Source organism: Athene cunicularia (assembly GCF_003259725.1).
Source record: "Athene cunicularia isolate RWA chromosome 2 unlocalized genomic scaffold, athCun1 chr2_part2, whole genome shotgun sequence".
Lineage (NCBI taxonomy): Eukaryota > Metazoa > Chordata > Aves > Strigiformes > Strigidae > Athene > Athene cunicularia.
In genome coordinates, this window is record NW_020799096.1 from 8,179,136 (window position 1) to 8,192,943 (window position 13,808).

The 13,808-nt window shown below is 38.6% G+C and overlaps 1 protein-coding gene across 9 annotated transcripts in view; it reads left to right on the top strand.

Annotated features, from left to right (window-relative positions):
• The first annotated feature begins 6 nt into the window (after positions 1–6).
• The window catches only part of LRRFIP2 (LRR binding FLII interacting protein 2), a 59,742-nt gene continuing 45,940 nt past the window's right edge, over positions 7–13,808 (top strand). For 8 of the 9 annotated variants that reach the window (XM_026843887.1, XM_026843891.1, XM_026843890.1 and 5 more), the window contains exons 1-2: positions 7–150; positions 9,981–10,085. In XM_026843887.1, the coding sequence (XP_026699688.1) occupies positions 9,996–10,085 (90 nt within the window). In that variant the 5' untranslated portion in view covers positions 7–150; positions 9,981–9,995. Of the gene's footprint in view, positions 151–265; positions 312–9,980; positions 10,086–13,808 lie in introns of those variants that run through there. The other variant, XM_026843888.1, reaches the window with a different exon arrangement.

Sequence of the window (13,808 nt, forward strand, 5' to 3'; positions counted from 1 at the left end):
ACTCTGGGCGTTGGGGAGTGTGGGAAGGCAGGAGCCTGAGGCGAAGCCGGGATCCACGAACCTCTCGCACCCCTGGAAGGGGAGGGGAGAGTGAAACAACTCCCCCCTCCCTGTTAAGGCGTTGGGGTGCTGCAGCAGGCTGGCCCGCAGGTAAGGCTGCTTGGGGCCCGGGCGAGAAGAGGGTGAGGGCAGGGGAGGGGGGGGGAAGGGTGTCAGGCATACAAACCCGGACGGGGCGGGGAAGCAGGGTGGGAACCCGGTTCTTCGGGTTTAGAGCAGCGGGGAGGGCTCAGCCGGGGCTCACTCGTCAGGTAGGTGAACAGAAACTAGGGGCGGCAGCTTGGGGCGGTGGTGTGCGGCTCCTGCGTTTTGGCCGCTGTCAGACCTGATGCGGGCGGGCAAGGGGCAGCCGGGACCGCCCCAGCCCTTTCGGGCCCGCACGCCGGGCTCGATCCATCACCCCCGGCCCGCAGGCCTGCGGGAAGGTGCCGTTCACGCCTGGGTCCTGAGTGGGAACAGCGGAAGAAGGGGGAGGAAGAGAGAAGGGAAAATGTCCTCAAATCACAGTTGTGTGTTATTTCAGTGCCTTTCTCTCTCGCACTTCCTCGAAGCACGTTGCCACAGCTCCACTGCTCCCCGGAGCAGGGCGTGCTCCCTCGGTAGCGTTACAGGAGGGCTCAGCACAGGCCTTCTGATGCTTATTCGGGCATTTATTTATTTCTAGCACGTTTGTTTATTTATTCGTAGTATACCCTGCTGCTGTGATCTCAAAGAGACAGTTGATGTTAAGAGAGATGGACGCATTCATGAATTTGGAAGGAGCCCAAAACTAGCTCAGGACTGTGATCTGCACCGTGTGTTCTAAGTGATTTCTAGTTTGAATCTTAGCATGGTACGTTGAAGGGTAGGTAGTGTTACGTATTTCACTGATAATAAAAGCGTTTTGTAGATGAAGTTGTGCTACGTTAGATTTGTATGATCTTACTCAGTGCCTCCCTTATTTTAGAGAGACTTACAGACATTTTTGGCTTGAAATGAGGAAGGTCTACGATCAATTTTATCCCTTTAAAATGTCACTGTTAGCATCGAACATCTTTGGAGATATGTGGGGCTTTTTGTTACAGATTTCCTGTAAGATTATACAGACGCTTGTCTGGTGGGTTCTTTAAACATTCATTGTGTCTTGACTTTAAAGTGATGTAATTAAATAACAGAAACAGTTACTATCTTAATGTACATCGGCTTCCTTGCTTAATGTAATTGCTTAGTGATGATGTAACAAGAGATGAAAGGTGCTGTAGCCGTACAAAATAGTTTGACGTACATGACATGCTTTTTCCATTGTTTTGTGTGACTTGTGTTTGGAGATGTTTACCTTGAGAGAGTCAAGTCAGTCTTACCTGAACTGAATTCCTGGCTGTAGCTGAGAACTTGTGAATAGAAGGCAGTTGTGTGAAATGTGTCAGATGTAAGCTTGTTGCCCTAAACATCAGTACTTCTCAACAAGTGACTCCAAAGGAGTTTATTTTTTCTTTTTTAATGACTTGCTGTCTCTGTAGATGGCATAGTTCTTCAACACACATGAACTATTAGAAAGTGCTGTTTAAATTGGACTCGCAAGTAGTGGGGGGGTCTGTAAAACATGTTACATTCTAGACTTTTGGATAGTGCACAAGTTGCCATATACCCAAAAAGCCTAAAGTGGTATCTTATATAATTGAATACCTCTGGTATATAATGCCAGCAGAGGATTAGAAACCAGGAACAGATTTGATAGCGATGTTTTTGTTTGATACTCTGTGTTTGATCATGGTGTGAAGGTGTGTAGTAGTAGTTACGGGTCAGCAGAGTCCAGTAGGGTTGCAAAAAAATTATTAGAGATGCCTTCTGGGAAAGTAATCTAAACATACTATCTTGAATATCGGGAAACTAGATAACACACAAATGCATGTAATGGACAGTTTGTGTTTATGCATTACGTGTTCTTGAAAATAGTTTGTGTAAATAGTGCTGTCTGCTTGTGAAGATGATCAAGTGTGGGTTCTTTTTTTTTTTTTATTTTGTATTAGTCATGCAGAGTTAGTACTGCTCCAAAAGAAGAGGTGAAGGGGCATCTCCCAAAGGGCCAGGTGGGAACAAGTGTTTGAAGCCTACCAGCCTGCTACCGCAGTAGGGACTGGTCAGCAGGAGTGATGTCAGCTGATTGAAGCAACAGCAGGTGGAGAAAGCTCTAAGGGGTACCCAAGAATTTGTCCTGCTTGCTTCACTAGCTTTTATTCATTCTACTGTAACCGTAGCAGTAGTAGAAAAGAGTGTAGGAGTGTATTAAATTAGTAATGGAAAAATATTTTAAATAGTTGCAGCTCATTACTGAATGTGGGTTGTTACCATGGGGCGCTCTGTTTGTTTCATTAAAAAAATGGAGCCTCAATATAGTAGCAGTGTTTTGTTTTGTTTTTTTCAATGAGTAATGAATCATTCTTTTGCAAAATGACAGAAAGGATACTCATTTTGGAAAAGCTGACAGTGTAAAAATTATGGTTGTTCCATTTTAGAATAAGCACTTATGGAAGATCCTTGTGAATTTGTTTTTTATTACGCATTCCCATCATTTTTCATGGTGCTCATTATAGTACTGTCATTTCCTCATATTTTAAAATCCCATTTGATTTCTTAATTTGTTCTTGGATCTTCAGCATTTATGGTAGCACTGATTCTGGAGAAGTACAACTGTGTTACGCTTCTCTGAAACTCATATATGCTTCACATTGTGCCCTGAGAGTTCCTCTGGTGAGTGACTATTACAGGAGCTTTGCAGATGCTTTTTGTCACTGACTAGAATATCCTGTATGTAATGTTTTGGTTTGTGGAGTAATGGTATCTCCAAGTGCAGCTGTTAGGAACCGACTGGCAGAGAACTCATACTTCATATGAGTTTCCTTGAAGTTGCATCACTGCATGATGTTGTCTTGGTGTTTTAGTAATTTGCGAAGACTGAGGAAGGTCACTAAATACAGGCTGGTGAGTCTGGAGTTTACCAGGCATGGTTACACTTTATGGCTCCATCAGGGAAAGCTTTTTCAGACTGTGTAATGGCTTTTTGATTAACTGGTGACTTTCTCTTCATCTGTAGCTTAATAACACCAACAAACTGAGGGTTTCAACTTCCTCTGAGGAATTGCCATTGCCATTCTGCTGCTAAACATTGAAATCATAAGTTGTATTTATCAGATTTTAAAATGGCAAATAAATTGCAAATATGCTGCATTAAAGGGATAAATTGTGCAGTTGTCACTTTGCACTGGATTAACTGTCAGCTATCCAAAGAGCAACATTTTTCCTGAATAAGCTGACATGAGCTTGTCCACTCAGAGCAGAAACTTTGTGCCAGTGGTTTCTGAAGTGGGCCATGATTAGAGATGAACAGGTTTTTTTAAAATGGAACCACTTTTCATGAACTGGGATAACAGTGGTAAGCACTGTAATCTTTTGGCAGACAGTAATTACATGCTTTTCTCAGTCTTTGCTTTTTCCCTTTAGCATTAGGCTCTTTTGCTTATATTAGGAGCTCTTTTTTTGAAATAACTCTGTTTTCAGTTAATCTTCTGAACAAGGTTATTCTGAATGAAAATTCTAAATGAATCCTTGAAACTACAGCATTAAAACCTTGTTTATTTCCCTCTCTTGCTCTCCGAATGCTCCTTTATTGGGTCATAGTCCCCCTGTGATTGTGCAGCTCCTTTTCTTTCTCAGGTGCTTTTGGGCCCATGGACTACTATTTCTGTGTCTCCTTTAGAGTTTGCTTTGACAGAGCACTGAACGTTAAGGAAATAAGATTGTGATTTCCAATGGGATTTTTTTTCTGTTTCTTCTCAAATACAAATACTACTTCTGCTGCTTTGCAGTAAATAATACCAATGGCTTGTTTGTAGCTTTGTGTTGTTAGAGCTGCAGTTTCATGAGACAGTTCTTAAAAATTGCTGGGTTGGGTTTTTCACTGTTCTGAGCACATTAACTTTTAGAACTTTGCTTTAATTATGGTAGCTTCCATACCTTCACTCGTCAGCAGTATTCATTTGTTGAAGTAAAAAGCAAGTGTTCTATTAGCTTAGGAAGTATATTTAGATTCTTTAATTTCAACTCCGTCACCGTTGCATAGCACTCCTGCTTCTTAGATCTTTCTTTTTAGTTAGGTATTTGAAAAAGCTTTTGCTCTCTTTAGTATATTTCATGAGAATACTTAATATTTGTGGAACTGTCAGAAATCAAAATGAGTTATTACTGTTTGTGCTTTATTAGCAACCAGTGATTAGTGAGATTTGCTGGTGAGGAATGTTTGGGTTTTTTTTCTGCTTCTTACATTCATCCTCCTTATTTATTAATATGTTTCTAATATTATTTATCGAAGTAACTTTCATTTGGATTCTTTTAGGTTTTTAGCCTGATTTAAAAAAATTCTAGCCTTCCTCTGTGTTATTATTCCCCTCTCCCACTGACTTCATTGCCTTTTTGTTCTTATGAAATCAAAGAGTTTAGCCACTAATTTAAATTGAATCAACTTATAACTGAAGTTGATCACACAGGCTACTACTATGTGTTCTATAAGACCTTTGGGTTTTATTGAAAATACTTAGTGCTATGTCTTGTTTGTTAAGAGAGAAAATACTGTAACGAACCTAGGTATTTATATACTCTAATATTGTGAAATTACATTCAGATTATATTTTATAATAAACAATTTACCATCAGTGTTTATCATATCACATGTCCAAGATAATTTCCAACAGCAGGGGCAGTTAGTGCTATTGCAGTATTCTGTAGAACCTCCTTTATGGTCTGCTCGATTCAGATTTTTAGAGGTCTGTAGCAGATAAAAATGCTACCTTTGCACATGGACAACTGAAACTGAAAGAAACTTTGGATGTTATGGACAAAAGGTGCAACTCCTTCCCAGGATGAAAATAATTTACTGCTTTAAAGATACAAACTGTCATGTTTGTGGCTTTGGCCTTAAAGTTCAGGGCTACTGGCTTTTATTCCAGTATTAATTGGGAAACTGTGAGGCTGGTTCTAACAGCCAGTGGCTCTAGAGCAGGGCTGTGCTTTTCTTTTGTTGGATCAAATGTACAGAGATTGTTTCTACACAGGTGAATTTTAATTATCTTGTGGTCTTACTTGAAAGAGAAAAGGAGAGAAAAGGAGCGTTTCAATCTATTTATAGCCTGTTCACACTGTAGTATCTGAATGCCTTGCATGTATGTGATGCCAAATACACTGGCATCAGAACAGGTGGTGCCATTGAAGGTGGTGAGTGATAGGGCCTTAAATTGTAGTGTAGCTTCTGTTTTACGTAAGACGGGTCACACATTTTTCTAGGAAGGGAAAAACAAAGAGAATCTTTAGTCAGGAGGTAATAGGAAGAAGAGTAGACAGCAAAGACTTAGGGAAGAGATAAAATTTATATATGCCAGCAGTAAAGACAAATGAGAGGGGAAACTTGAGGGAGCTCCTCACAGGTCTTCTGGCTGGTTTGGGGACTTCAGGTTTTTGGAATTAAATACAACAGAATGTCCCTTAGTTATATAATATAGCAAGTAACCCATTGTATAGTGTAAAGTAAGCATGTAATAGATGTGACTCAGTAATTCTGAACCATAAATGCAGCATATTATAACGTGCTTACCTTTTATTAACTTTTATAGTTTAGGAAGGCCAGTGTAACAAACTGGTTTTTGTGTAGTTGTGCTTTGTTTTGGGGTTCTCTTTGCTTATTTTCTGTGAAAATTCTGATGTTCTAGCATATGTTAAATTCTTTATAACATGCAGCACAATATTTTTTCCTGTAATTAGCAAGTTAAAAGTGAAGCACCTAAGAAATACTTCTGCATGCACATGAAGTATTTGGCACCTTATATTTTTCTAAGAAGTAACATCATGATACATTTAACATTAGGCTAATGTGTCTATTAGTAATAGAACTAGATCTCTTTAATACAGAACTGTATAACAAGACATTAAATACTTCGACATTCATCACCTCAAAAATTACATGGAATGGGAGAAATTGTGACAAGACCCTTGAAGGAATATTAAAACATCTCACTAAAGGAAGCTTATATTGAGTTTTAGTTTCAAAGCTGGCAGCAATAGTAACTATGGAATCATGTAATCTTTTATTTTGGAAGGAACCGCTGGAGGTCACCCCTTGCCCAAAGTGTGGTCAATTAGAGCAGGTTTGTCCAGTCAAATTTCGAGTATCTTTAGGCTGGACATTTCACACCCAATCTAGGCCACTGTTTTACTACTATCTGTTCTTCAACACCAGGGTCCCTTATTTGCATGTGATTCCTGTTGGAGGTGTGGATGCTCCTAGATTTGTGTGTACCCTATGCTGTTCCCTACAACGCCCTAACACACGTGCCAGAGTGCACCTCACAAGCTCGCATTCATGAATCTGAGGTGGGAGTTCTCCCTTCCTGCACCTTGCACTGACCACCTGCTAGCTGGAGTGCAAGACCTCCCACCCTCCAGGAGGGATGCTGTGCTCTCTGGCCTGGGCAGATAAAATGGTGCTGTCAGTGTGGAGACTTCTGACGGTGTCAAACAGGGTTTTGACTGATGCTGTTTCCTCTCCAAGGTCTCTCCCACTGATACAGACTTTCATAATTTTTTTTTAAGCTTCTTTTCAAGAGGACTCCTTTATTTCAGACATTTCTTTGTGTTTCTAATGTAATCTGATTATCTTCTTGGTCTTCAACATGACCAGTTTTGGGCAGATATCCTGTCAGACAATTTTGCATATTTGAATCACACACAAAAATTCCTATCTTCACATTGTTGTTATCTGGACCATTATGCCAAGGCTGAGCCTTGCAAACACCTCCCACTGTGTCCCCTGCCTCGCTAAGCAATGGCCCTGTAGTTTTCTTAGTCTTTCTTTTGTTCCCAATGTCCTTACAGTAGCCTTTCTTTTTGTCTTTACCAGCTTCTGCTAGTTTTGACTTCAGCTGAACTTTGGATTTCCTAACTCCTCCTTGTAGACAAAGGCAACGTCTCTGTATAACATCTCTGTATACCTTCTAGGTAGTCTGTCCCTGCTCCCTTTTCTGGATTTGGGCTTAATCAGGAGTTCTGTGCTCATCCTAGGTGAGAAGTGTGGCAGATGGCTGTCAGAGATGTCACACTTCCCTTCCTCCACAGTGACTTTGGCACAATTATGCTACAGTGAGACTGAGATGAAGCACCTTTTGCTCATTTAAAACATCAGCATCTAATTTTAAAAAAAATTCACTATGTATATACATTAGTACTTATTTGTTAGTCTGAACACAGTTATACTAAAAATAGCTGTATAACCTATTACATTCAGTTCCCCAAATCAGTTTGCCCATGGAGGGAGTCTCCCTGAATTAGCAGTTAGTTGTCTATTAGAAGTGCTATGTTGTTTAAAGGATGTCCAGAAGTGCAGTTCAAGTCTATGATATGTGCGGTTATTCTGCAGTTTTTACTTATGTTGTAAATATTTAGTTAAGAAATATAAATTAAGAGGATTTCACTTCATGCTTAATGACCTTTTTTAGTAGATAGGCTTGAGTTCTGTTGCTTGCATGAACTGATCTATTGTAATAACATAATTTTTTGATTTTTCTTTTTTTTTTTTTTTTTCTAATATATAACCTTGTGAAAACCTACTGCAGTAGGGGATTATTATTTTATGGTGATGCGACTTTTATTTTGGGCCCTATCTGCTTTTCTTATTTGAAGTCAATCAATAGAAATTACTGAAAGATGATGCTGTTTTTTGGAGACATTTCTTATGAATGTGGGCAGCAACCTGTAGCTCTGAGCTTAAACCTTTGCCCCAGAGATCTCCAGACTGCTTTCTGCATGTATATATCTAAATTCATCCGAGTACAAAACGTTAAGTTCACTTGCTTGTTTTTAAGACTAAAAAGACAGACTCTTACCACATATATTAACAGTGGCAATACGTGTCCCAGGCCTTACCTCAGTTTCCCTTAAAGAGTGAGGCTGGAATCTTCTATTTCTGCTGGAAAGTGTGCTGCTGACTAACACCAGAATTAAAGCCAAAACAAACAACAACCAAAAAAATCATGTTGTGGGGGAGTAACAAGTATATTGAACCATGAGCCACATGCAGATGGTTAAAAACACTCCCTGACAGGTGAGTTCTGTGTGTTGGCACAAATGCCTGTATTTTATCCAAACACTGCACTGCAAAATAAATGAGCAGTCTGTGGAGGAATGGATGGAATCCAGAGGGGTACTTGCATCCTCGCTTCCCCATCAGGAGTGTGTTTATTATTGGATGACAGAACTGCATCTTTCTTGGCCCCTTCAGATGCTGTGGTTTTATTCCTCTGCTACTCATCCTCAAACACTGCAAGTTCTCCTTTAAGGAGTCGTTGTGCACCAGTATTGAGTATGTTTGGTTTTGGTCTCAATAGCAACAGGAATTGAATAATATTATCGCAGAGTTGTATCTGTCCTATGTGGGAGCTTTTAAGAAGGTTGGACATCTAGTTTCAAGTCTGTTTTTTTTTTCTTTCACTAGGAAATATTCTATTTCCCTTGTCTAAACATATAAAAAGTAATAAAATACCTGCAGAATAACAGACTTCCTGCCTGTAAGGAAAAGAGAGGACTAGCAGCATAAAGTTGTGGAGGGGGAAAGAAGTGTAGAAGCTAAAAAAAAAAAAAAAAGCTGTGAGGCTACTTGGTATCTTTGAGCACCAGAAAGTACCCCAATATATTTTGGCTTTGTGATAGCTGTTTAAAAATAATAGTCAAAACTGCTTGTACAAAAATGCCCGTCACATTCTTTCCCCCCTGCTGCCCCTCTGATTAAATTGTAGGGACTTGTTGCATGTTTGCTGGTCAGATCCAGTATGAAAGATAGTTCTTGCACCAGTTCAGTTTCAAATGGATAGGCAATAGTAGTTCCCTTCTAGACCTTTTCTATTCTCATTAAGAAAATTTTGTTCTAAATAAGGTGTCTTCCTAAGCCCTATGTGGAACACTTTCGTTGTTTATATCAAATAGCTGGACTACCACCAAATTCTGATCTGACATTTGGAAGGACTTCAATGCCTGGAGGTAGGGTTTCTTTAGGATATAAAAAATAAAACTAATTTAGTTTATTTTTCTGAGTAATGTTTTGCTGTCTGTGACTGTGTGTTATGTTTTGGTTTAGTGGTGATATTTATAGTTTTGCAATTGATAATAGAGGTTTCTGGAAGAAGGCTAAGGAGGGTATTTTATGCATTATTCTGGGGATATGATGCTAGTATGTTTCTCTCTTCATTTCCTAAATTAGGAATATTGTTACGGAAAAGAGGGTTTGCCTAGAAATGTCTTTACTTCTATAGTAAAATTTCTACTTTAGTAGAAGATTGTGCTTCTCGTTCAGTTGCATCTGAATAAGAACAGCTGCATTAAAATGTAGGTGAGTCCCATCTACCACCTTTGATCCTTCGAAAAGTATGTCTGCTGATCTATCTTTTCTGTTTTGGAGAGAGTTCTAATGGTCGTGTAAGGTTAATTCTTGAACCAGTTGTTGCCTATAGATTTTCTTCATGTCCATAAAATTAAATGGATTTTTAGTTTTAGGAGCTGTGAAAAGTGACAGGGTACATAGGTAGTGTCACTGAGCTAGGAGCAGTTCACAGTTGTGCATAACTTCGAAGCTGTAGGTAAACTAGTGGGTTCAGTTCAGTAGAAAAATGCTGTGTAGCGCCTTGTAGGATGCAGTGGTGTTCTATAAAGCTGCCTCAAGATTTTGTGATAAAGTTTTACCAGAAATACAACTGCTGGATAACTTTGTGCCAATGGCATGTAGGCTTCTTGAGAATTATATAGCTAAAGAATTGGAGAACTTAGTACATTTGGGGTGTGGGTTGTTTGTTTTTAATTTCAGATCTGAAAACTGAGATTTTTCCTGTCTGTCTTTGCAAATACAGAACCAGAGAATAAAAATGGGAACTCCTGGATCAGGACGGAAGAGAACTCCCGTGAAAGACAGGTTTTCTGCAGAAGATGAAGCTCTGAGTAATGTTGCCAGAGAGGTTTGTAAAATTTTTTAAGCTGTGCATTAAAAACTGTAATTAGTCAGAAATATGACAGTTAATACAAACTAAGAGTATTTTTGATTTAAAAAAAAAAATCACATTTACTGAAACGTTGTCACAACAAGATATGATGAGTGTAGCTTCACAGGATCACACTTCAGCTTACCAGCTATTTCTCCAGATAGTTATATGATTAGCTAAAGATAAATGAGAAATCTAGTTGCTGTCTCAGGTCTAAAACTAAAAAATTCAACTTTTATCCTATTGCAGTACACAGTATTCTTAAGACGGTAAGTACAGTGTAGTAGTGTTGGATGAGTAAGTCACGTTTCTGTCAAAATAAGTCTGATACATACACTATACCAGGATTTTTTTTTTTACGGAGTCATCACCTGAAAAATAGAGAGCTGGAGGTAACCAGCAAGAAATGCAGTTAACAAGAAGTAAATAGAACGGGGAATTTTGTCCCTCCGGATATAGGAAGGAGGCAGCTGCAATTTGGAGTGTTGCAGATGTCTATTTGAACTTGAGTTTTTCTGGGAGGAAATGCTGTGACTTGGAAACAAAAGCCTTAGTACTGTTTGTATACAAGTGCATACAGAAGCTTTGAGCTACAAAGCTGCTCGCCCTAGTTGACATGAGTTTAAAACGCAGATTCTAACTAGACTTGTAATGTAAACTGTTATCTGTATGTGTGTGTATATATATGTGCATGTAAGAGAAAATAGGTAGGTGATAGGTCTTTGAAGACACAGCGTCTGTATGCATTTCAAATGTAGCTGTCATAGACTGTAGGCAAAGGAAATGCTTTGTCAGGGGGAAAAAAAAAAGTTGGTAACTTTCCAGAACGCTGTGTTCACACCAAATCTAATGGAAGTTCTTGCCTTACCAGATGTGTTCTTTGTGGGGCTCTGGATCATGTACTGTCTCACTCATCAAGTTTCATCTCCCATTTTTGGGGAACACAGTTAACAAAGGAGAAGGAATCTGGCTTTAAATTTTGTTCAAGTATTCTGTGTGTGGTTCCAGTACAGTAACATCAGCTTCGAACTTAGCCTAGGGAAAAAGGTGTAATTAATAAGTACTGTCTTACTTAAAAATACTGTGGTGCTTTGTTCTAACCATTTCAATTAAAATTTGAGCATGAGCATAAATTAAACAAAAAACAAAGGGCTGTTTTTCTCCCTTAATACAAAATTAATACTGTGTCTTGCAGCTAGAGGTGTTATCTCGCAGAGATAACAGTTGAGTATGTCTATTCCAGGGATTAATGTATATTAAGTCTTCCTTTCTCTTCTGTCAAAAATGAACTGCAAAGCAACTTACTGAAAAGCTCATAAAAGTTATTGAGTATTCTAATAGTAAACTAAATCTGCTAAAGATATTTAAAATTTTTATGCTGATCAGCATATCATTTATGGGCTAGGCATTTCATATGGTCTTTAACTGGTTTATGTCTGTTAATAATTCTTAAAACCTCTTAGAAATAAATTGTTTTAAATATTACTTCTGATTTTCTTATTAGAATTATTTTTTTCCCTTTCTAATAGTCTGGCATTTTTCTGTATTTTGAGGGTCACCTTTCATGGCTTGTTATAGGGAGAAGAGAATTCAGTGTATTTCAGAATAAAATGGCTTGTTACCTTTACATACATGTTTTTGAGGCAGTGTATAGCACCCTTTCTTCTTTTGTGTTGCCATATCTTGGTTTCACTTTAAGAGTCTTAAATTAAAATTGTTATCCAATTTTAAAATGGTGTGTAAAGTTGTCTGTTGTCATGAATATTGTATTATCACAATATGTACAACTGTCAGATTGTTAATCCCTTGGTCTGTAGGAGAAGCTGGCCCTCAGATCCCATGTCAGACAGCAGCTGTTGTCATTAAATTGGCAGCTGTAATTCATAGTGGTAGCCAACTCATCCTAAAGAAAACTTTTTATTTAAAGGAACAGAATGTATTTCTTAGGTTATAACAGCAGAGGCCAGTTAACAAAGCTTAAGTTCTGTCTTCAGCATCTGATTTTACCATCCCATACATATGCCTTATTTGAGACTGGGGAGAGTTTTCTGTTAATATGCTGACATAAGGCATGCCATTTTTCAGTGCATGAGTGTATAGAGTAGATGGGCTTTGCTGTTCTGAGGCCATTATCTCAGCAACATGGCTTTCTTATCTTTTTATTGTCAAAGGCTGTTTTGTTCTTCAACTTCCTCTTCCGAAATTACTTTTTTAGCAGATGTTACTTATAACAGTTGAGTCCTATAATTCAGAAGTCAGATGTCTTGTGAGAAAAATGTTCCTAAGAGGTGTTCTAGGTATCAAGAGATGGTAAACAGAATATGCTCAAACAAAAGGCTGGCACTCAGGAAGATCTGCATAGAAGTGCTCTGGGATTTAGAGCAGTCACAAAATGGCACTAGGAATTATCAGGGTTTGTAATACTAGCAAATACTTCTAGGGTAGTGTATGAAGTTCCAGGTGTTTTTCCTCCAAAAGTTCAGATTTCAGAAAGCACTAATCTTACTCTTTCTCACCACTCTGCTTTGACAAAATTGAGTTTTCCTTGTTCTATGGGATGTGTCAAAACAAAAAGGTGCTGTCTTCCTTTTGGTATCAAAACCCATCCGCTTTATAGGAAATTTTTTGTGAAGAATTCTTTGGTACTGATCCAATAAATTCTATATAGTAATTTTTATGCACTGGTTGAATCTGATGTCTCATCTTACAGGACAACATTTAATGGAATACAAGGGCACTATCCTAGGATCTGAGGGGCTTGGTCAGACTACTTCCTCCTTATGAGGTTTCTTTAATTTTCTCCATCTTTCCTCTGCATAGGAAAGTTTTTCCTCTCTTGGTTGTCTCCTCCCCTTCACTTCCTGTACCACTAGCACTGTTATATAGAAAGTTCTTTCATATCTTTTCCTTGCTCTGGAAGTTTGCATTGAGACAAATTCATCTGCAATGCCTCTGCACTAAATAAGGCACAAGTATGCTAAAACATCGACATTGGAGTGAATTACTGCCTTATTCCAAGAACTTCAGAGTTTCCAGACCTCTTTCTTTGAGACCTACTTTGTATTCTGTTTGTGTATTGTACTCCCTGGCACTGAATTCCTTGTGCTCATTGAAACTGAGGAAGAGTAAAGGTGATATACATACATAGGGACAGGGATCTATGCATTGTTTTCTGGAAGCAATGCTCTTGTCATATTATTCAGTATCTTAACTGATATTAGTTGTAGCTGGTCAGTTTGAAAGTCTTACCTTGATAGCACAGAGAGGATTACCAGTTTATCATGTTTGATTCAAAAGCTCTAGAAACAGGTGTAGGTATATTGTCCAGGTGTTCCCTGCAAGGAGAAATGGAACTCTCGAGTATAAATGCATCTAGTGACATTGAAGTGCAGTGTTAGCAAGTGTCTTCAGATTATAGCAAGGTTAATTTGAAGTCATCTTATCTCTATTAAAAAAAAAAAAAAAGCTATCTCCTGAAAATGAGGAGTTTCTTTATACCACTTTGATTTCTTCTGCATCCATTACAACAGCTAGAGAAGTTGTTAGCTTTCTCAAATTGACAAAGAATACAAGCCAGCTGGTGTGGAAGACAGTTTCTTCTCTCTTGTGGAAAGTTCTGCCTTTCCAAACAACAGATAGGGATTGTCAAGTGTGACTTCAGGTTCCTGTCAAGATTAGATTCTTATGTGGGAATCTTTT